This window comes from Phascolarctos cinereus, unplaced genomic scaffold, assembly GCF_003287225.1.
Source record: "Phascolarctos cinereus isolate Bilbo 61053 unplaced genomic scaffold, phaCin_HiC Scaffold_4;HRSCAF=312, whole genome shotgun sequence".
Taxonomy (NCBI): Eukaryota; Metazoa; Chordata; class Mammalia; order Diprotodontia; family Phascolarctidae; genus Phascolarctos; species Phascolarctos cinereus.
Window position 1 is genome coordinate 50,141,298 of NW_027555847.1, and position 24,053 is coordinate 50,165,350.

Here is a 24,053-nt window from a genome sequence, read left to right on the forward strand (position 1 = left end):
ATTTGTGCACATTAGAAATCCAAATGGTGGATTTTTAAGTCAAAACAGTGGATAATTAGAAGATGTTTTCGCACTTCAATTCATTCCACATTCATTGATTAAGTGTTTCAGTATTCAAGGCAGATAACAAGAGGGATAAAAAGTTTAGATAAGAAATTTTCCTTACTCCCATACTTTATAGTCCTTTATAGCCCACTGTGGACACACAAGCAAATAACTGTAATACAAATTAAGCATGCAAGGATTCAATTTGCTTTAAACATTTTTCATTAATTTAATAATCAACAAACAGGAAAAAATGGAGATTTCATGTGAAACTATGAACCATTTGTTTGTTTTTCATCTACTATGTTTAAGCAATCCCCATTCATTCTGACAAACACTTTTTAAGTATCTCCTCTATGCGTTGTGCTTATGGGGGCTGCAAAGATTTTTTTTAAAAGGATTAGAGTCCCTTTCCTTCAGGAGCTAGCAATTTAAGAGAGGGATTGAAAAAATTGTATATGGAAGAGGCAGAAGCTAGAAAATAGAACTAGGAGCTGTGGGTGGAAGATTCAAAAAGGTCACTGTGAAGTCTGACATCAGGAAGGACTTCCTTCTAGTTAGAGGTGTCCAAATGCTGAACTGGCTGCTTCAAGACGTGCTGGATTCCATTTTCATTAGAAGCAATGAGACAAAGGTAGAATGACCAGCTGTTAAGTGGATTCATGTGGATTCTTTTTCAGGTGTAGGTTGGACCATATAATCTTTGAGGTCCTTTTCAAAGTGAAAAATCCATGGGAAAATGTCAAAATGGCATGAAGTATATGCAATATGAAAAGAGTGAAGGAGAGACATAAAGTAGTCTGGTACAAATATAAGGGAGTGATGACTTCATCTGAGGACCCTCAAGGAAAGGTCCATATACTACCTGAGCTGGCCTTGAGGAAAGTGAAGGCTTCCATTAGGCAGAGATTTGAAGAGAGTGAATTCTGGACTGGGGACATGGCCTATGGGAACACTCAGAAGTGAGGAAGTACAGGAAAAGAAGAGAGATCATCTGTAATCACAAAGACTTTGAGCTGAAAGGGACTTTTCAGCCCATTCACCCTCCCTTATTTTACAAGTAAGGAAAAAGACCCTAAGAGAGCCCAGGGTTATTGTGGGGATCAAATCTGATAACATATGTAAAGCACCAGGCAAAGCTTATTGTGCTATAAAAACACACCACAGGTATTAAGCGGCTGATGTGTCTAGTTTGGCTTGGCTCAGGCAGAGGGCTCATAAAGGAAAATTATATGAGATAAGCCAAGGCCGATTGAGTGGTACCACACTGAATGTGAAGGGGCAGTAGTGTGAACTAAGTCTGGAAAAATAATTTGGTGCTCTATTTTGGAGTGCCCTAAATGCATTTATGTTTTAATTCTTTAGTCAAAATGGAACCAGTATAAGGTTTTGAGCATCTCTGGGATCCAACCTATATTTTAAAAGTATTAATTAGCTAAATGCTAGTGAGGCACAGACATTATGTCAGGACCCAGACAGGGAGATTACTTGCTTGGGCAAAAGGAGGAAGTTAACTAAGAGTACTCCACATAGAATGTCAACTATCAGCTCCCTGAGGACAAAGTCTATTTCATTTTTTATTGTTGGTCCCCTAATTAATCAATCATCAACCCACCTTTCCGGGTTTATTATACCTAACTTTACCCATACTATACAGTCTAGCCAAACTGACCTCGCTGTCCCTTCCACATAGTATTCCATCTCCATTCTCCACAGGCTGCCCCCCATTCCTGGAACATACTCCTCCCTCCTCATCCTCACCTCTGAGAATAGTGAGTTTCCTTTAAGGCTTAGCTCAAGTGCCGCTTTCTTCATGAGGCCTTTGGGGATCCTCTCAGTTGCTGGCTCCTCCCCCACAAATTGCCTTGAATTTATTTTGTTTATATTTAATATACATTCTTACATGTATATTTCTTCTTTCTCCTAATAAGCTCCTTGACCATAGGGATTAATTCCCACGTGACTGTATCCTCAGTGTGTAGCATGGTCCCTTGGCCCAAAGTAGATGCTTAGTTAATCTGATTGTTTGGAAACTTTGGAGCAGTGGAATGGAAGCATCCCCTCTTTTGGGAAGGAAAATTAGTTTGGCAATAATGTGATAAGCGACTTGTAGAGGGTAAGAAGGGGAAGAGGCAGGGAGAGTGAGGCCAGGAAATACTTAATAGGAGGCTACCCCTGGAATGCAGACCAGAGGTATTAGTAAAGTGAGTGGAGTGGATGAAGTGGATGTGAAATGTATTATCAAGGTAGAATCAACAAGGTTTTGTTTTGTTTTTATAAAGCCCAAAATATCACTTCAAAGAGAAGATAAATTAAAACTCATGACAATTCATCATTAAGGAAGACCTACCCAATCACCACCAAAGGCAACTCAGTGCTTTGCAAGTCTGAAATATAAAATGATGCTCACATCCCTGGAAAGTAGACAAGAATTATCATCCTCATTTTACAGTTGAGGAGGAGGAGATACACAGTGGTTAAGGGATTGTATGCAGACTGCCAAACAAGTGAGTGTCAAAACCAGGTTGGAACCTCATACAGCTATTTTTTTTTTAGTGCAAAATACAAAGAAATGAAAATACACAGCATTTCCAGTTCCTATATTTACCATAGCTATATGAAGCAACTGGACCTGGAATAAGGAAGACCTGAATTCAAATCCAGCCTCATTCCCTCATTAGCTGTATGATCTTTAACAAGTCACTTAACCTCTCTTTTCCTCATTTTCCTCAACTGTAGAATGGGGATCATTATAATACCTAACTCTCAAGGTTGTTGTTAGGATATTTGTAAAGAATTGAGGAGTCAAAGAACAAATGATAAAAATGATAAATAATTTCATTAAAGATGAAGACAATGAGATAATATACCAACATTTTTGGGATGCAGCCAAATAGTCCTTATGAGAAAATGTTTGTCTCTAAATAGTTTTGTTAACAAAAAGGTAAAGAACAGATCAATCAATTGGGAATACAAGAAATACTAGAACTAAAAACCCAATTAAACACCAAAATAGAAATTCTGAAAATCAAAGAAACATAAAATTTTAAAAATATCAAGTTAATAAATAAAATGAGTTTTTTTTTAAAGTAGATAAACCATTAGCTAATTTAATTGGAAGAAGAAAAAGTAAAACCAAATAAACAGTAATCATAAATGAAAAAGGAGAATTCAAAATAAATGAAGAAATAAAGGATGTGATTAAAAACTGATTTGACCAACTGTATAACAACAAAGCCAACAACTTAAAAGTTAAATGAATGAATATTTACAAAATATTCAGATTAACAAAGCAATAAATCGAGAATTTAATCCACCCAATTTCAGAAGAAGAAATTAAACAGGGCATAAATTAATCTCCAAAGAAAACAACTCCTAAAACACATGGAATCAAAAGTGAATTCTGCCAAACATTCAAAGAATAATTGATTCAAATATGAAGAGAGCCTGCCAAATTTCTTCTGTGACATAAATATGATACACAAACCAGAGAGAGTTAAAACAGAAAAAGAAAACTATAGGCCAATATCCCTAATAAACTTTAACACAGAAATTTTACATAAATATTAGCAAAGAGGTTAAAACAACATATCAAAAACATTACAACTTATGACAAGATTAGATTTATATCAGGGATGCAAGATTAATTTAATATTAGAAAATTATAAAATCCATTAAACATATAAATAACAAATTAAACTACATTATATGCTCATATCAGTAGATATACAAAAAGCCTTAGAAAAAGTATAATGTTCCTTTCTGCTAAAACCCCCCCAAAATAGGAATAAATAGATCTTTCCTTAAAACATTTATAAATAGAATATTTCTAAAGGCAAGAGCTGTTGTTATATGTAATGAAGATAGACAAGAATCTTTTCCAATACAATCACAGGTTGAACAAGGACTTTACTGTCACCTCTTCTATTTGACACCATACTGGGAATGTTAGCTATACCCATTAGACAAAAAAAAAATAAATTGAGGAAACAAACATAAATAAAGAAGAAACAAAGTCTCACTTTTTGCAGATGACATGATAGTGTACTCAAAGAACCTAATCAGTCGACTAAAAAGTATTCAATCAATGCAGAACTTCTGCAAACTTGCAGGATTTAGAGTGAATGCACACGAGCCATCTGCATTTCTAAATAATACCAATAAAACCCAACGAAAAGAGATAGAAAGAAAAATTCCTTTTAAAGTCAATGCAGAATGTGTAAAATACTTGGGAGTCTACCTATTAAGATCTATACAATATCTATATAAATGCAACCACAAGCCACTGTTTTTAGAAATAAAGACAGACCTAAGTAATTGGAGAAGATATTAATTGCTAATGAGTAATAAAATGATAATACTATGCATATTAATTTACTTATTCAACTACCAAAGATTACTTTGTTCAGCTAAGAAAACTAATAGTGAAATTCACATGGCAGCAAAAAAGGCCAAGACTAAAAAGAAGTGGGGATGAAAGGAGGTTTGCATGCTAGATTTCAGACTATCCTACCACATCATGTTTCCCAAGACAGTTTGGGATTGATTAAAAGACAGAGACAGAGAGACCAAGAGAAACAGAGACAGAGAGAAAGAAATAGAGAGAGACATAGACACAGAAAGACACAGAGAGAGATATCAGCAGACCATATTAGGTACACAACATGCAGAAGTAAATAGAATCACTGTGTAAGTTTTCTGGTGTGAGATAAGCACAAAGACTTCAGTTATTTTGATAAGGATCCATTATTTGATTAAAATTGTTTAATAATTGTGGACAGTCATTCTTCAGAGCTAAGATGTATTCTGCAGCCATTTGATTTGTAATAGTGTCTCATGTGTTGTGTCTCCTAGCTCTACATACAAACTACCACACTTACTATATCCATGAACTTAAGTGCATCAGTGGCGCTGGGGATGCTATACATGCCGAAAGTGTACATCATCATTTTCCATCCTGAGCTGAATGTCCAGAAAAGGAAACGCAGCTTCAAGGCGGTCGTCACAGCAGCCACAATGTCATCTCGGCTCTCACACAAACCTAGTGACAGGCCCAATGGAGAAGCAAAAACAGAGCTCTGTGAAAATGTAGACCCAAATAGTAAGTATGAATTTTCTTCTGTCCGTTCTTTTACTCTCCCTTCACTAAATCTAGAAGAAATGTTTGTTTGATTTTTTTGGGGGGTTTTAAACTACATATAATTTATCTCCTTAAAGTTCTATTTGCAGTGTTGGTTTTCCTCAGAGGTTCACAGCTGTTACCTTTCTGATGTCCATCCATTTTATTTGTAAATTTTTCCTACCTCCTTCACTTTTGCCGGGAGGGAAGAAACTTTGACTTCTGTGTCATCCCCTTGTACATCTTCATGAGCTCTACCACCACTCCCAGTTCCTTTGCAGTAAGTGCATTTCTCTAAGTTGAGTATTCCAGATGTTACCAGAGAGCCAGATGGTGCAGTGGATAGAGTATAGCCCTTGGGATCAGGAAGACCTGAGTTCAGTTGAGTCATTCACTTTTTATCTGCCTCTGTTTCATCTGTATGTGGGGAATAATAATAGTACCTACCTCCCTATGTTGTTGTTGGGATAAAATGAGATATTTTTCAGGTACTTTGAAAATCTTAAAGTGCACTGTTAATAATAATTATTATTATTTTTATTATTTGTATTAATATTATCAGGACCAATAAGCACATCTCTTGGTTCAATATAGATGATTCTTGGCTTCTTCCCATTAAAGAAGACATAATTCCTCAACTAAAGTGAAATGAAACTTTAGGCATCAGTTTGATATATTTGAAAATAGCAACGCTTAGGTTACTTTTTTATCCTTTATCAATTAAGGAAGGAGATTTTTAAAAATTATTATTCATTAGTCATGTCCCCAAGTCACTACACAAAGTATGGACAGATGCTGGACCTTTTCTACATCTAAGGGGACATGCCAAGGCATTACTGTCATTACCAAATGGAAGATGCTGCTCCTCTTGTATTATTTGGCTGTTTTCTACAATGATAGATCTTAAATTTCTGAAGAAGTAATCTCATAGCCAAGATGATACATAATAAATTTAGAGCGTGTAGGTAAAGTATGGTCTTTTCTGCTATTTTGGAAAAATGGATTGGATCCATAAAAATGGTTGGAACCATAGAAGCAAACTTATATCCTTGCACATGGATGGATTTATTTTTGAATGAAATGTACTAGGTCCTGATACACAGTGTTCCTCATAATCCTGATCATCACTACTTTGTGAAATCAGAAAGAAATTTTGTCAAAGAACAAAAGTACTTTGTTCCCTTGTTCTATACAAGTATTTGTAATCAGTATCATAAAGCAGAATTTATATTCTTTCCAGTACTTAATACCGTTTCTGTATTACAAGGTAGAAGTTTACAAAGTACATTGAATCTCTCAGAACAAGAAGGTAGTACTCTGTACATTACTTTCTAGTACATGAAGTAATTGTGTTGCAGCATGAATATTTCAGTGCTATCTCTAAAGATGCTCTGAGGTAAGCTGGCTCAATAAACTTGAAATGCCACAGGGTAATACTCTTTGCATTGAAAGTAAAACTAAGTTCCTTTAAAAATAGAGAGTCTTGTTGCGTTGTGGCCCTTATAAATGCTTGAAAGACATCCCTATTCATAGTCATTCTCCTTCTTTAAAGTTGTTTTCTGGGAATGACATGGATTGAACAATTATTAAATATTTGTGAGGTTCAAGGAAAAGGTAACAAATATCAAAGACTGTAACCCTGGCTAGTCAACAACAATGTGCCTCAAAGGCAAGGAGGGCAAGGAGCAAGAACAAAAGACAAACATAGACAAATAGGAAAGAAGAGAGGAAAGAATAAGATAAATTAAATCGACATTTTGCACATGGGATGCAGTAGCAAATGGCCAATGTTATGGGATAAATGTTGGGAGGAGAAGAGGGAAAGTAATGAGAAACAAGTAGAAATGGCTATCTTCCATGGTGCCAACCCCAAATAGTTGTTTAATTGAATGTTTCCCTTCTTTTGGTTGTGATGGTGTGTTACATATTCAACCCTAGTGAAATCATGGCAGACACATAGTCAGCTTCCACAAAGAAGGTGTCTGCTGCCATATTTATTGATGGTGATATCTATGTATCTTATGACTTTTATACTAGAGAATGTCATACTAAGTTGTATGTAACCAAATTCCAACATTGAGAATAATTACAGCTATAAAAAGAAAAAAAATACCATAAATGCAATTAACTCATTTATCTCAAGCTAAAAAGAGACTAAAAAAGAAACACACGTTCCCAAGCCAAATTCCCCAGTCAAGCAGCAGTCAATAAGCATTAAGTGCTGAATATATGACAGACACTGTGTTAAGTGTTAAAGAGTCAAAGAAAAGCAAAAAGTAGGCCCTGCTTTCAAGAAGCTTACATTCCAGTGGGATGTTAAATTGGAATGTATGAGGATGAGCAGATTTTAAAACCGTGTTGTAGAGAGTTCACTGGTTTTACAGGGTATTTCTATTGCTTTTAAACTTTAGGGAGAAATCCACTTCCTTGTACAAGTTTTGTCTTTATGTTTTGGGCCTCTATTAGATTAGATTCATCAACGACTAGAGCTTGAATCTCTTTCAAACTTTCAATGCAGAGGTTATCATCTCTTATTTTTCAGGGGTTTTTATTTATTTATTTACTTGCTTTTTGCAAGTTGGCACTCATCCAATAGAATGTCAATTCTCTTTCTGTGCTATTATGTCTGGTGAAGATAAAGTTTTGAGTGATGGAAACTTCGTTCACGCACTGTACAATGTCTTATTACTTTCTATGTTGTATTTAAAGAGAGGAGTAACCAGAGTTCATAGGTTACTCTGGAAGGCTGCTCAGGTAGAGGCCTAGCTGTCTAACCTCAAATTTTTCAAAATGTTTTTGAAGTATACTGATCAAGATAATGATCCCACTTTTTTTGGATCTGCAGAATGCCTTTCCTTCAAGAAGGCTATTGGACTGATTCTCTTATAAGGTTGTATTTATGTCATGTTAAAACAACATCATCTCAGGCCAAAAAAACTGTTTAAAAATGGCAGTCAAAGTGACTGCTTGGAATTGTGTAGCCCAAACAAAAAGTTGATGAATTGGATTTTCATCTCAGCTGTTTCTCTGCTGTGTAGACATAATTTAAAACTTGTTAAAAAACAAACAAACAGCTGCTACACAGGATTCTATTGTATTTGGGAGAAATTATATTAATCATAAATCCTGAAATTAGAGATGTGCCAAAGACCAGTAAGAGATTCATGTACCTCAAAACATTGGGGTTGCTCATGGCCCAACCCACAAAAGCTGCTAAAGTGGAAAAATAAAAGTATGAAGTTCTTATCCTTTAAAATAATATAATAGTAAGTTTTTATATGTAATCACTTAGTGCTGAAATAAGGTCATATTTAATTCTAGTGTAACAAACTGGATTCTGTGTTCTCTAGCCATTTTCTGGATCCTTTTCCTTAATGCTGGTCTAGGCTTCCATCTTTCTGATGGGCTAAAATGAAATATTTATCACCACTGCATAGTCTTCAGTTGGGAGAGAAGGTGGGGAACAAATATGAACAATTTATAGCATAAAAGGGTAAGCAGTTAAACTCAAAGAAGGTACCTCCTAGATACAGAAGAAAATAGGATGTAGGTCTTGGGGAATGGGGAGTCATGTTGAATTAATAAAGAAAGTAAAGAATTCTATTTAGGACCTTTTCAGTCAGTTATGTGTTTGGTCAGAATTATCTAAATAATTGATACAGTTGTCTACCTGTGGGTCATTCTCCTTTGACCAGAAAGGTCAAAGAAATGATTTGTGGCATTAAGCTGGATGGTAAATTGCCAGCTTAAACTGTATAAAAAGAACTTTCCTTCAACATGAGTAAATGGAGATGTATTCTGTACCATTTGATCTATAAGAATACACCTAACTGAGAGCTGAATCCATGAACTGTTCTTCCAATAAATGGTGGAACAGAAATGTCTTCATGCCGTTGTTGCTCTGAAGCACTCACTCTTAATGTATTTCAATCTTCAGTGTTGTTTTTTTTTATTATTTTTAACAACTCAGGTTCATCATTAAAGTTTGCCATCTGGTATGTGCATGTTCTGCAATTGTATGTTCATATAAAAATGGTTTTATTAAGTGGCTTAAGAAGAGCAGAATCCATTTCACCACAGGTCTATTTCTTCAACAAGTCATCCTCCTATCATGTCGTTTCTTCTGTTGGATTTCATGGTTACCTGAAAAGACAATATTCATCTTCAGTGACTAGAAAGTACCTGTTCTTGGACCTGTAACGTGTCTGTGATTTCACTGGAAATTTGAAGAATTGGAGTTGGCACAATTTATATATGAAACTTCCTTATTTTGCCGTGCTGAATTGTTTGAGTAACTCAGCCACTAAAATGTGTTTCCCAGTTGGGTACAGCACATGAATGAGTCCCCCATTATTAGAAACGGAGACCTGCATGTCTAGAAACAGTTTGCAAGGTGACATATCTTTTGGCTGGGGAGTTTCTTTCACAACACTTTTTTTTCTTGGAAAAGCTGCAATTTTTTTTTTTGGCAGTTGGGGTTAAGTGACGTGCCCAGGGTCACACAGCTAGTAAGTGTCAGGTGTTTGGTCTGAGGCCGGATTTGAACTCAGGTACTCCTGACTTCAGGGCCGGTGCTCTATCCACTGCGCCACCTAGCTGCCCCCCAAAAAGCTGTAATTTTCAACAAGAGGGCTACAAGCTGAGCTCTTTTCTTTGTGTTGGACATAGCATAGTACTGTCATGGTGAAAAGGTAACCTGGAAACAAGACGCGCTTGGCCCTTGGTTGATCACTGAAGTGGTAATTTTAACAATGGGTGGCGAATGTTGAGTACATGGAACCAGAATTCTGAAGGGATGAGGTGAGAGGGATGAACAGCTGTCTTTGTCATCTCACACTTGCCAATATGACCATGCCATGTGATTTTACTGGGTATAGGGCCTTCTCGAGCATAGAGAGAATAATGTGTCCCAGGGAACTGGAACAGTCTGTCTCAGTTCATGTTTCAGCATGTGGTTTCCTTGGAGTCAGTCCCAGCTGATCCATGAAATAAGCAAAATGTTCCTCTAGTCTTGTAGGCCACCTTCCATGTTCAGTTCCCTAGACTTTCAGAGCACAGTTCTACAGAGGGACAATGCAGAAGAGGCATGGCATCTTCCTCATCTTTTTTTTTTCCCCACAGATTTTTTGGTTAGAGTGGTGAGTTACAAGAGGAATGTGTTGATCTGAAAGCTATGCGGCCTTAATGGTCCTTCTTAGAGGTGTATGCAGACCTAATGTGTGGTCTCTTCCTGGCTTATAATGCTGGGAAGTATATGAGCAGAATGTTAGCATAAGACTTGGGAGCAAGATGAAAACCAGGTGTATTTTATTTTCTGTGGAAAGAATGGGGAGAAATGCTGCAAAATGATTTGCATGGGGCAGGGGAAAAGATGCAAAGTTTAAGTACACTTTTTTCAAGTCTTTGTGTTCAGATATTACAAATACTTCCTGCCAATGCAGCCAGTAGTGCAAGAGCAGCGGGAAATGATAGAAATATGGTGCTCAAAGAAAAAGCCAAATAACAAAGCATTTTTTTTAAACTCTCTCAATGGTAGGTGGTTTTGTTTATATTTTGGTATGCCCACTGTTGGAAAGTCCTATCAGGTTGTTGGTGGAAAGTGAAAGGAAAAGGAACAAGATGGGATCAGGGAATCAGGGAAGGCCGTGCTGAGCTTGTGCTGTTGTCATTGTGTTTCATCATTTGTTCCGACCTGAGACATCGCCAACATGGTGTTACTTGTTTCATTCTCATGAACAAGTCAGAGAAGATAGCCGGTAGGACAAAGTCGTGGGGATGGGAGTAGCAAGAGAAAAGGGGAAGTCCTTACGTGAATATTAAATTCTTCCTGAGCTGGTTAAAAAGCTAGCTGGACCAAGGAGACCCTCCCTAGGGAGGCAGTATTGTACAGTAGAAAGAACACTAATGCTGGAGTCAGAGGGCCTGGATTCAAATCCTGCCTCTGAGGCCTACTACCTACTGATTTTGGTTATATCACTTAACCTTCCTGGGCTTCAGTCAGTTCCCTCTTCTGTACAATATGGGGGGCTACACCAGATGGCTTAATTTCCCTGCCATGTCTAATTTGACTATACTACATTTCTGAACAAGATGGCTATTACTCAGAATAAACAATTAGTTCCACATTCAGAGGTACCTGAATTTTAAGAAACTGGTTTGTCCATTTCTAATTCACAGCTCAATTATTCCAGGTGGCTGATGCAGTCCACTGAAATAGTGGGAATCAGTTTTATGGTCTCTATCGCAGCCTCTTCTCCAACTCATAAAAAAGTACTTTGTACACAGATTATTTTTGACGGCCCAATATATTTACTTTCCCGTAGACTCCATACCACCAGTAAGAAAAAGCGTACACAAATCTGTTACTTGGTACACTATTCCACCTACAGTATAGCTTTTGCCTGCTTTCCCAAAGGTAAGAAAAAAACCTAATTTTTATTTACTTTTATGTTTTTTCTTTCTTTCTTTCTTTCTTCTTTCTTTCTTTCTTTCTTTCTTTCTTTCTTTTTCTTTCTTTTAAGACTGTCTTGTAATCAACAGCTATGATATTTTCACTACATATAAGACATGTTATTCTGGAAACTGCATATGGTTGCTAATGAAAGTGTTTGTGACTGGGCCTGGTATTGCCTGCTTTTAATTCTGGCTGCTGGGGAGTCGTAGCCTGGGGGCTCTCTTGAGCTTGGGAGATCTGAGCTGTAGAGGACTGAGCTGATTGGGTGTCTACACTAAATCTTGGAGTTGATGTGGTCATTCCCCGGAGTGGGGTACCAGATTGTCTGAGAAAGGTCAAACTAGATTTGATGGGAAACAGAGGAAGCCAAAACTCCCATGCTGGTCAGGAGGGGTGCTCAGCCTATGAACTCTAGCAAGATCAAGATCGGTACATGTAGTCTTTATTTAAAAAAAAAAAAAAGTTGTGATTGTGATTTCTGGGACCATGTTTCCAAAGGTTGTCTTTGCTGGCCTTCTTTTTTAAAACTCTTCATTAGTGCCTGCTGTGGTCACCCAAGAACATATGTGCACACACTTGGCCACCCTCTACCCCCCACCCTTTAAAGAATAGGGAGCCAAATGCTGCATTGTCTATTTCTGTAACTGAATGAACCAATAAATGGGCCACTGCGAACTCTGTCTACACATGTTAAATGAGCCAAATATTTCTCACCATTTATAGCTTTTTGTTCAAAATGTACTTATATGACCTCAGTGTCAAAAAAAATGCAATTCTTTGATGACAAAAGAGTATACTTTATAATTAAAAGTCAACCTAGAAAAAAATCTGTAATTTTGTTTATCTTTATAAGAGAAGTTCATAAGAATAAGCTAATAGTTTGGAATGCTAAGGCCTAAGTGTTTTGCTTGTTTCTTTGCAGCATGAGAAAGGCACAGTAATGTTCCTTAGTCTATACATTGTTATGAGGAAGATTTTTTTTTTTTTTGCATTCTAACTTTCTGATAAAAATTCATGGCTCAGGAAAACATAAAACCAACATTTAAGCTATTTTCAGGAAAGAAGGTGGGAAGATTGCTGTGATCTAAAATTGGTCTACAGGACAAGGTAAACGAGGGCACCAGAGGAATGGTTAAATAAGCTTTCCAAGTAATAAAAAAAAATTGTTTTTTAAAGAATAACATGCAAATTGTGAATTTAATGTTTGAATAGACTGCCATGGAATATAGTGGTTAATCAATGATCTGTACATGATTTATGTTTAATTATGGAAAACTCTCTACAGAAGACTTAGAAATATTTGTTTCCTGTTTCAACCACAGCAAAATTAGAAAGGAATAAAAATGTCTCCTGTGTCAACTGTAATCAGGACTTTCCAATCTGTGTGAAACTAAGAAAAATGGGATGAAGGGAAAGAAAGAATTGTAAAATCTTTTTTGAGATTCCCAGGAAAGGATCCATTCAATTTTACTCTAGCATCAATTATCACAATTGAAGAATAAACTGAAGATATCAAGTAGGACACTAGAGAAAATTTTAAAAAGAGAAAGAGTAGAGAAAAAAGTGCACAACCTTATTGGTCAATAGACATTGTCTCCCATTCAAATTGTATAGAAGTCATCAATGTATGGTACCTACCTTAGTTCCCATCATTGTTTCCAATTTTATTCTAACTACAAATACATTTTCAACATGTTCATGTTTTTCATTTAGTGCTATATAGTAAGGGGATAATTCTGAGAAGGAAGAATTGTTTTTTATTGATATCACACATATGATACCTTTAATTTTCTGTTTTATTATTCTCATGCATTATTTCCTTGTTTCATATCATAATGCATTGTCCCAGTTTTTAAATAGGGCATTTCTTCTACAACTTCCCCATCCCCACTGAGTAAGTCCAGAGAGATGTAAAGGGTTTTTTTGCAGAATGAGTGCTTGTCAAAACACTGGCGCTCATCACTTTAATCGTTCTCTTTCACAAGGCTGCTTGAAAATAAATGAGAAGGATTTTTTTTTCTTGGGTAAAAATGATAGATTTAATCTTAAGGCATTAAAAATTCTCTTTAGCTCTACTGCTAGTTGATGGTTTTTGGTTTTAAGGGTAAAAGACTAAAATATTTTATATCAATCATTAAGAAAGAAATTCTGGATTGTGCCATTTAGACACAAACTAAACTCTGTTTCTGGCATCTCCTTTCATAAAAAGTTTCATAAGATTATTTTATAGAACTTTGACACCTCCATTGTTAAGTTCAAAAATAGGTCCTTCAAAAATATTTACTTTTCATTGTTCTGCCATACTGTGAAAGATCTGAAGATGAGCCCAGTGACAGACTGTATTTCTGTTGCCCAAGACCAGACTTGCTGCATTTGGAGAAGTCCATTGCCCAGTGATTGGCCATAGAATGATGACTTATGAAAGACAAAAGTGGTAGATTTAATTTGATTTGGATCAACCATTAAAAATTCCAGTTAGTTTACTACATGTTCTTGCCTCCCTTGATTTTAAGGGCTGAAGTCATAAAACCTAGGTATGTAAATAAAGAAGAGTTTTGGTCTTTATGTGAAGAGAACATGATACTAGCAAAATTGTGAATCTTTGAATTAATTATCATATCATCTAAACATATGCATGTGCCATTTTTAAAACATTATAAATGGGAATATAGCCTATTCTGGGTCATTTCTGGATTGTCAAAACTAATGACCATTTTTAGTTAGTTCAGTTAATTAACCAATTAATCCCATTCCCATTTACAATAAATTCTATCCAGTGAGTTCATTCCACAGTATTAATCATGAGAGATGTCTTGACATCGTGGATAAAGAGCCATTCTCAGAGCCAGGAAAACCTATGTTCAGATCCTGCCTCTGCTACACACTGGCTTTATAACCCTGGACAAGTCACATAACCTCCTTATGTGCTAGGTAGATCTCTAAGATTATAACTGCAAAAACATGTTGTTATATATTAGTAGAAGGAATTAATTTCTTTGTCTAAGAGTCCCCTATGCCAATGAAATCATCTAGTCCCAATTGATAATAGCCAGATATGTACACTTTGAGTATGAATAAAGTTATAATTAAATGCTGACATAATTCCTGAGTGCTTCCTTTCTATGTAAGAGATATATATGGCAAGCCATATCTTAATTTCCAATATCCCAATATCCCACCAAAATTAAAGTCAACTTATTTCTTCAAGTATATTTTTACTGAATGAGTTAAAATTTCTTGCAGCAAATGTTTCTTACCACTAGTCTTTTTTAAAAACCTATATATATATATATATATATATATATATATATATATATATATATATTATATATATGTAAATAGTGAAAAGTACCTAAAAGTTCATTTAACTAGTCTATCTTCTGGGGTTAGAAAGATAGACTCTCCTAAATATTTCATAGATGTGTGAATTCCCCTCATCTAATCACTTCCTTTACTTAGGATCATTAAATTACATATCTAGAGGTGAAAGACATCTCAGAGGCTATCTATACCAAGCCCTTCATTTTTTTACAGTTGAGAAATCAGAGGCCCAGGGAGATTTTGTGACTTGCCCATGGATATTTTGTCTCTTTTGGTAAGAATGAGCATTCAAAGGATAGGTTCAAGTCTAATAGTTTACGGCCATTCAGTACTCAAACAGATCTCTCATCTCATAGATGTGGTAATGATTAAGATTAGCAATCCAGTGAGGCCATTTTATATAGGAAGGGGAAAAAACTCTACCATCATCTATAGTGTATTATAAAATGAATTTGTAGGAGACAATCTTATTATCAGACTTTAAAAAAAATGATTTTGGTACTACTTTCCTAATACGATATTTGGTATTAGACAATCTATGAAATAGCATTCAAGTATATTGCAGACTGCCTAGACAATTATAATGAGATTATGATTTATTCATACCCTTTAAACAGGTATCAAATGGACTGAATCCTCATGGGGAGTAGTATAAAATTTATAATATTTTTCTTCTAAATTGCATAAGATGATTCTGCATTGATTCCTGCAGAACAGTGTCACCCTCATATTTAAATGGCTACGTTCTCTACTAATATCTAATTGTGTAATTTTATAATTGTTGCATACATTTCCTTTAAAAAGAAGCAATCAGAGCTTAATGACTTTTAATCCATGACAATCATTTCATTCTTATACAAGTGTCTTTTAAAAGATCCATTTATTGTTGTGACATTTTTCTTCTAACATCTATGGGAATATCTTCTCAATAATGAAGCAATGTTATCCCTATTTTGTTTCTGCCTACTAAAGACATTACTCAACTTTGCAGATCTTCTGTGGTACAGTGGAACTTGGAAACATTTTTAATTATCTATTCTCAAGGATTCAAAGGTAATCTTCTTCTCCCTCTTTATGTTCTCTGTGTATTCTTTCATTTTTTCCCTCTCAAGTATAAGATTAGTTTCAAATTATCTTTATGTCTCGGCCCTATTTCAGAGTAATCTCAGGCTTGTCCAGCTTTTCAAGGGTGTGAACAGATCTCATCAATACATGATTTAGCTGAACTCTAACAAGAACTGTGGAAGAACAGCACAAAATGGAAATCTGAATTTTTGTAAGTGTTATGAATGTCCCCTATTATATTATGCACATATTATTATATTACATATAATTTGATAAGATTGATTATTGTAAGTATTAGTCAGTTTTCTCCATCTTCATCCTAAAATGAATTTCAAGAAAGAATATCTTGAGATATTAAGAGAGAAATTTCTCTGTGTCTAAAGAAACAATATGAAAGAAATTTAGAAGTTTAGTGAAACCATTAAATTTTACTGCCTATGTGCTCAAATATATTTCTAAGATTCTCTGAATTGAATTTTTTTTAAATTGGGTTGTTCTTTCTCTTATTTTCTTCCAACAATGAATTTTAAGGCTGAAAATGACCCAAGAAGTTGTGTAATCCAACTTCTTACCCAGTGCAGGAATTTCTTCTATTGAAGAAGGCTCTAAATCATCATCATCATCATCATCATCAATAATATCATCATACTAAAAAACAAAAACAAAGAAGGAAACAAAGAAAAAAAACTGAGGCAGTACAGCTTAGTGGACTGAGGGCTGGTCTTGAGATCATGAAGACATAAGCTCAAATTCGGTCTCTCCCTAATCACATGACCAAAGCATTTAATCTGTGTGAATCTCAGTTTCTTCATCCTGAAGATGGGAAATAATATCTTTAATATCTACTTCACAGGATTTTTGTGTGGTTAAAATGATAAAAGATATGCGTAGTGCTTTGTAATTAATCAAAAACTATATGTCAACAGTTGTTTATTTGATCATTGTATTTTGTAAAGGTTTGCAAAATGTATCCCTCATAACGACATTGTGACAAAAGTAACATCAGTGCAAATTTCATATTCTGCTCCACCTGCCTAGCTCTATTTGTCCCCTGATCTTAGACTTCTGCTATTTTAGAATCTATTTATTTGATAAAAGTGAGATGGTCATCAGTCACTCTGCATGCCAGTAATAGGACTTTTAGTCTCATTCTACTTGATTTATTATGTGATAAAGTCAAACAGGGACCTGCAGGTTCCATACATACTTGACAGCCTTTTAAGGAGAAATACTCCTTCTAAAGTTTTCTTAGAGTGGTGTAAGGGCAGTAGAAAGATTCAATTAATCTTTGTAAAAATAGACATGGTTTCACTTTTAGGGTAATGTGTACACAAACCGTAGCAGTTAAAGAACCAAGCTCATTCTCTCAGGGAAACAAAACAAAACAAAACAAAACAACAGTAAAACCTTTCCTCTCCCTAATCCAACTAAAACCCAGTTTAGTTGGGGAGCTAATCTTTCACTCTGAAGAAACAATTGGCTGAAAAGAAATAGATCAGGTTTTCCTGAGATTGCTCATATTAGCCAATTAATTCCAATTGAAATTATAGTGTAAGAGACTTTAAAATTTACCAATACAAAGATTATCGGCCATTCTGTATGAAGTAGTGAATAAAGCATAGCTTGAGTCAAAAAACCCTGGGTTCAGGTGGTTCCTTATGGGCAAGTTACTTAACATCTCTGAGTTTCAGATTACTCATCTACTAAAAGACAGGATTGAACTAGATAACCTGTAAATTACCTCCTGGCTCTAAATCCTAGACTCTGTGTCTTTAGCCCCATCTATGAATGGTATACCTGTCCAAGTTTACTACATGTGATTCATCTCCTCAAGGATGAGACCCTTTGAATTTATGATGCTCTGCGCAAATTAACTGGCCTCCCTGATGTTCCTCAGACCTGACATTCCATCTACCACCTCTGTCATTTCATAGTTTATTCTCCATGTCTGGAATATTCTTATTCTTCCCTGCCTCTGAGAATCTCTAGCTCCATTTTTGTTTCAGCTCAAGTGCCATCTTCTACATGAGAACTGTGTTGATCACTCTTAATTATCAGTGTTTCTCTGACCTTAACTTGCTTTGTATTTGCCTTATATTTTATATTTACTTGTCTGTATGCATGTTTGTTTGTGTTCTGTAAAAGAATTGAAGTACCCTGAGGGCAAGGATTGTTCAGTTTTTGTCTTTGTGCCCTTAGAAGCTGAGAGGTAGCATATGGCATAGTGGATTAAGAGCTGGATTGGGGCCAGGAAGATGAAGGAGTAAGTTCTACTGCTGCTATCACTAACACATACTAGTACTATGAGGTTAAGCAAGTCACTGAACCTCTTAGTGTCCCCAAATGACATTCTGGGATAGTAACCTGCTGAGAAGGTGCTGATCTGCACTGGTGAAAGGAGTTTCTTCTTCTGGGAGTTTGTTATGCCAATGAAATCATAAGCTCTTTCTCCTTTCAGTGCATGGCACCTAGGAGGTACTGAATAAATGGCTGTTAATTGAATTGAATGACATTAATTGCTTCAGGAGTTATACATTTACAACATCTGTGAGTTACAAGCATTTATTCTATTCTGAGACTACTTTGTGTAAGGCAGTGGATTAGTTACTGAGAGCAAAAAGACAAAAACAGAACAGTCTCTGTCCTCAAGGAGGTTAACAGAACTTATTTTGCTATAATATGTAAGGTATTTTATAAAATTTTATCTCTTTGGATTATCATAACAACCCTTTAAGAAAGGTGTTTCATATGTCATTATGCCCATTTTACAGATGAAGAAACTTCAGGTTAAGTGACTTGTCCATGGTCAAACAAGTATTAAATGTTAGAGGCACGATGTAGACCCAGGTCTGTCTTACTCAAACTATCATATCCTGTCCATATCACCCCAAAACTGGGAGAATAGACATGTACAGGGCAAGAGACAGCACATTCTGAGGGTTGCATTCCCACTGGGCTTTTCTCTTGAGGGGAGTACTATCCCTACCTATGATTAGCAGCCTAATTTTCCTTTCCAAGTTTGTAGGTTACATGAAGTCTCTCCGAAGACTTGCTGCAAGTGGTAGTTTTCCTGCCATTCCTCTCCACCAGGGGTTAAAGCCATGGGTTTTCAGATGGATAGATAGCTATGAGCATCAGATAGCTAAACACAAGATGATGTTCTTTGGCACAGGAACAAAGCCAAAGAAAATTAAACTCATAAGAAGAACTGGATGATATTAAAAGGCAATTCTTGTGGACAACAATATGAAAGATAATTCCTGATGTAGTCTCAATACCACCTCCTACTTTCTCCAGCTCTGTCTCAGTAAAATGCAACAAAGACATGAGTCACCAGGGTCATTGCTACCTGTGTCAGCTGAAAATGTGATTAAGCTGGCCTCCTTGGCTTATCAGGAAAGTGCCGTGTTTTTGTTCTAAGAACTTAATTCTTCTTTCCCTCATTTTTTGTTCCATTTGCAGATTCAATTTGCATTTTAATTTCCCCCTGGTTTATCAAAGTCCAGCCAGTGACATGAGCTGTTGTTTCTGTTCAGGTTGAACGCACCCCCGTGAGGATCAGCTCTGGATGGAAAGTCAGGTTACTGTCAAAGGGAACATCTCCTCCACCTTTAGTAAGTACTGGGAATTGACATTTATACCAAACAAGGTTTTACCCCCTGTGGCCACACGTAATTAATTAGAGATGTTTAGCACAGTAAGGCAGTTCTGAACAAAGTGAATATATGTGACTAACAGGTCAAAGGATATTCTTTGAGCAGCTCATGCCAAAAGAGGCTTCCTATTATGGGAACTTTGTCGGCTTTGAGTGAAAAGAAAGTAGAAGAAATAGTACAAGATCTCTTGGGACAACCAGAGTTGATGCTTAGAGGAGATCAAATAGAGCTTAAAGTGGAAAATGGCTCCCAAATGTGTCCTGTGAATTAAGGAACATCTTTGTAAATTGAGCCTAGATAAAGATGGTCTGGAGGTATTCCTCAGAAGCTTGACTGATTTTGGGTTCACCCTGGGATGGGTGGCAGAACTAAGAAAGTTTCCTCCTTCTCAGTTGTCAGGAATTTATGCCAAAAGAATAAATGACAGCAATGGTAGCAGCTTAGAGGCTGACTATACATTTTAACCTCATTATTAATACAATAAATTTGAGTTCTTTGTTTGGTTACCAATGAGGAGATGCAGCATTAAGGAAAACTGAATCATATTAAAATTAATGTCCTCGGTATAAGCAAAAGAACACTAAACGAAGTGACGAAGTACAGTTCCACTTGGAGAGTAAAAGCAAGATTGGTTTCATCAGGCATCCAAAAGCAACAAGAAAAATCATTTCCTGGGACCCTTGGCCATCTTGATTTGAAGTTCTCATAAGCATTTGCAAAAAGACTACCATGAATAAAATTGTTACGTTACAAGCAAACATCTGTGGCAAAGGGTACGCAGATACAAAATCTAATGAAAGACTCAGTAAGATCCCAAATGACCTGAAATATCCTTTACAACTTGGTGATTTTAGTATAAAAGCTGACGTGGCTTGGACAACAAAAAACAAAAACATTGCAGTTTCTTTTGTAAGAAACAGAGAGATCAGATGCTTATACACAGCAGGCTAATTATGAACACTGTCTCCAAAAAGAAGGAAACATTGGACACGATAAAGACTAAATAACGTCACAAAAAATCAAATGTAGTATATCTTAAGAGACAGGATGTGATTGGTTGTCCCAATCGTTGTGGGAGTTAGTTCCAAAATAGTTTTCTGTACACAGTCAGTCCATCTAATTGTTAGAGCACAGATTAGAAGCCAAAACCAAACTAAAATGCAAAAACAGAAGATATGATGTATAGATAAATAAGCTTTAGATGAGCCTAAAATTCTAAACAGGTAAGAGAACAGCCATCAACACAGGCTATCACCATTTCCAATAGATGAATAGTCAGTGAAAGTTAATTGCCAGGACTGGATGACCAGAGAAACTTCTTTCACCAATACCTGAACTTTGGGCCAAATTAAGAGACATGGTGGTCAAGGACAACATTGCTTTAGATCAATAGTGTCAAATTAAAATAGAAATGTGCCACTAAATTGAACATAAGGACCCTTGTAGGCCTCATATACAAGAGAAAGTAGAAATTACAATAAAGAAAATAAAGACTAGACCAACTGTACAAAAAATAGAAACATGCTATAAAATTTAAGGATGTTGAGATATTAATTCTCAAAATATCTGAAAGAAGAGAAAATACTAAATCACATGAAAAACTTACAAATAGTATCATGTCTAAAAAGAAGATAATTAAGAAAACCTCAATAATTAGTAATCCATATGTGTAATGTCCTATTACTACAAATTTTTATGAGAATAATCTATACCTATATTGAAGCCATGCTTTGGAAATATTAGAAGGGAACTGGAAGGCTTTCTCAAATGATATTCCATAGAAAACCATATTTTCAATAATAGTGAATTAAATACAAGATCCTTATTTGTTTGTTGATTAAATAAAAATATATTTAATCAATTAGATCAAAAGAAGGCCGTTAAGACTTTTTTAATGTGTCTGTCATAAATATGTTAAAATAATAAAAGATAATTGGAAAGATTTAACATTAGATGAAATTTTATTCAATGACATTCTGATTATAATTACCAAGAATAAAAGAGGGAAACATGCATTTGCTAAAGCTGTTTGTTATAGTGATGGAGCATGTCTTATGCAGATTTTTCACATCAATTTTCTTCCATTAGGTTCTATTTTGATGCCTTTAAGAGTTATAGATATGACCCTATTTTCTCAAAGATTAAGCCACTGTAACATAACCTAGAGACTTCTACTATCAAAATCATTAGGGTAACCACTTGGTAATGAATTCATTGGCCTTGACAAACAAAAAAAAAAGTAAAATATAAAATGACCCTTGGGCTGATGTAGCCACTTTGCCTTCTGTGTTGATATCTGCCATTGCAGGGTAGCAGAAAAGGAGGCAAACAATGGTAAAAGTAACACGATTTTAGACTATCAGTAAACATTTCCTTACTTTATGTCACCCTAAATTGTGAGTTCTTCGTCCAATGACCAGAGACTGAACATGCTGCTATGTTACCTGAATTGTATCAATATTGACTTAGTATAAACACACAAAAGATGGAAAGGTGATGAATGCACAAGTTCTTCTTGGAGACACAAATTAAGGAATTGACAGAATTGATTTTATCATGTATCCAAAGGCCACTAGGAAAGATAGCTTACAACTTTAAGATTTTCCTTGGAAAGTCAAAGCAAGAAGTTGAATTTATTGTACAGCTGAATGTCAAAAGAAACATCATTTTCAGGGACAGTTAATGATTTCATATTGCAGTCTTCATAAGTATTTGCATAAAAAGACCACCGTGAAAGTAATCTATTTGGTAGCATCTGTTGCAGAAGATGGTAGAGAAATAGTAAAGAGAATTTTACAAACCCAAACAAATTAAATTAACATTTAATAGGATTCTTGATAATTTTGTTGTCAAGGAGACCATGATTAATGATGGAGAAAAGTGTTTTTGAAAATATTGAGTGCTATAGAATGAGAGAAACCAAAAATTTGTGAACTGCCTTGAAGCCACACTTTTCTACTCCTACTAAAATTTTCTTTGAGAAAAAGAATTAGAAGGTGCTTTGAGAAAAAGAATTAGAAAAAAAGAATTCCATGGTAAGCATGGAATTGTATCACAAACAAATAAATGAAATTGATTATATTTTTGTTTGTTTGTTTTTTAGGCAATTGGGGTTAAGTGACTTGCCCAGGGTCACACAGCTAGTAAGTGTCAAGTGTTTGGTCAGGCCCTCCTGACTTCAGGGCCGGCACTCTATCCACTGCGCCACCTAGCTGCCCCAATTGATTATATTTTGACAACTGAAGTGGGAATTATTTCTGAATCAATTGTCTTTGTATAGGCAGACCACTAACTTCTTAGATCAAATACAAAGATTAGTACAAAAATAAGATAAAGAATAACATAGGAAAGTTATGTGGTGTGCAAGCAAAACAACTCTGACCTCTCCTGTTTAAATAGTCACTGATGCTGATAAACGATCAATAGATGAAAGAAAAGATATCAACACCAATGTCACATAGAGCATTAACAAAAGGAAATCAGTCATCATAATATGGAGACCCAAAGAGCCTAAAAACCATCCTAACCAGTAGGATCTATTTAACAAGAGGAGTGTAATGGCCATCCTATTTTATAAAATTATTTGTAAAATCTTGTGCATAAGGGTGGTAGTAGAACATGTTCTGGTTTGTTTTGTGAAAAAGCAAGAAGCACTTACAGAAAAGCAGCCTAAGAAAACATGGCGGGAGATCCAATGGGGGAAAGTCTTTTTGAGAGCATTTAATGATAAAACTGACAGGAGTACAAGAAACAAATGAAAGAAGGAAATCATCAGCAAATGGATTTGTGAGGAAATTGTTTTAGCGTCAAGCTTAATTAAAATGGCACATTTGAGCTTTAGCATCACTCTCTTGGATGTTTTCCAAAAATAACAACTCAGAGTTCTATACTATTTAAATGTTTTCATAGTACATTTGTGAAAACAAGTCTATGACATAAGTAATACAAGTGTTGCAATTTTACATGTGAAGAATGTGAGGCTCAGCTAGGATGACTTTCTCAAATACTGTGTGAAAGAGTACATTCTAATAATTTCATCAAATCATCATGTACTCAAATTATACTTCAACCTCTAATATTACTAGGCTGTGTCATTGACTTTTTGCCTCATTAATTGTTTCTCTGTTTTCCTTTTTTCTAGGAATGCTGGAAGAAGATAGAGATTTACATCCTGTAATATTTCATGTGATTTCTTGTACCAGTTAGACTGTGATTTTGAGCTAAAATAAACTTTGGTTATGTCAAACTACTTAACTAAGGTGTCCATTCTTTCTGGTGAAACTTAGAATATGCACAAATTGTAATATCCATGGAGAAATAAGGATTCCTTTATCTTTTGTCTTCTCAGTATTCAAATTTAATCTGATTGTGCAGAGTAGGTGTTGCCTCATTG

General features: G+C 35.5%; 1 protein-coding gene across 1 annotated transcript in view; it reads left to right on the forward strand.

Moving 5' to 3' along the window:
• The window catches only part of GRM7 (glutamate metabotropic receptor 7), a 960,751-nt gene that overhangs the window by 883,015 nt on the left and 53,683 nt on the right, over positions 1-24,053 (forward strand). The window contains 1 exon segment of the mRNA XM_020973801.2: positions 4,900-5,146. Within this exon segment, the coding sequence (XP_020829460.2) occupies positions 4,900-5,146 (247 nt within the window).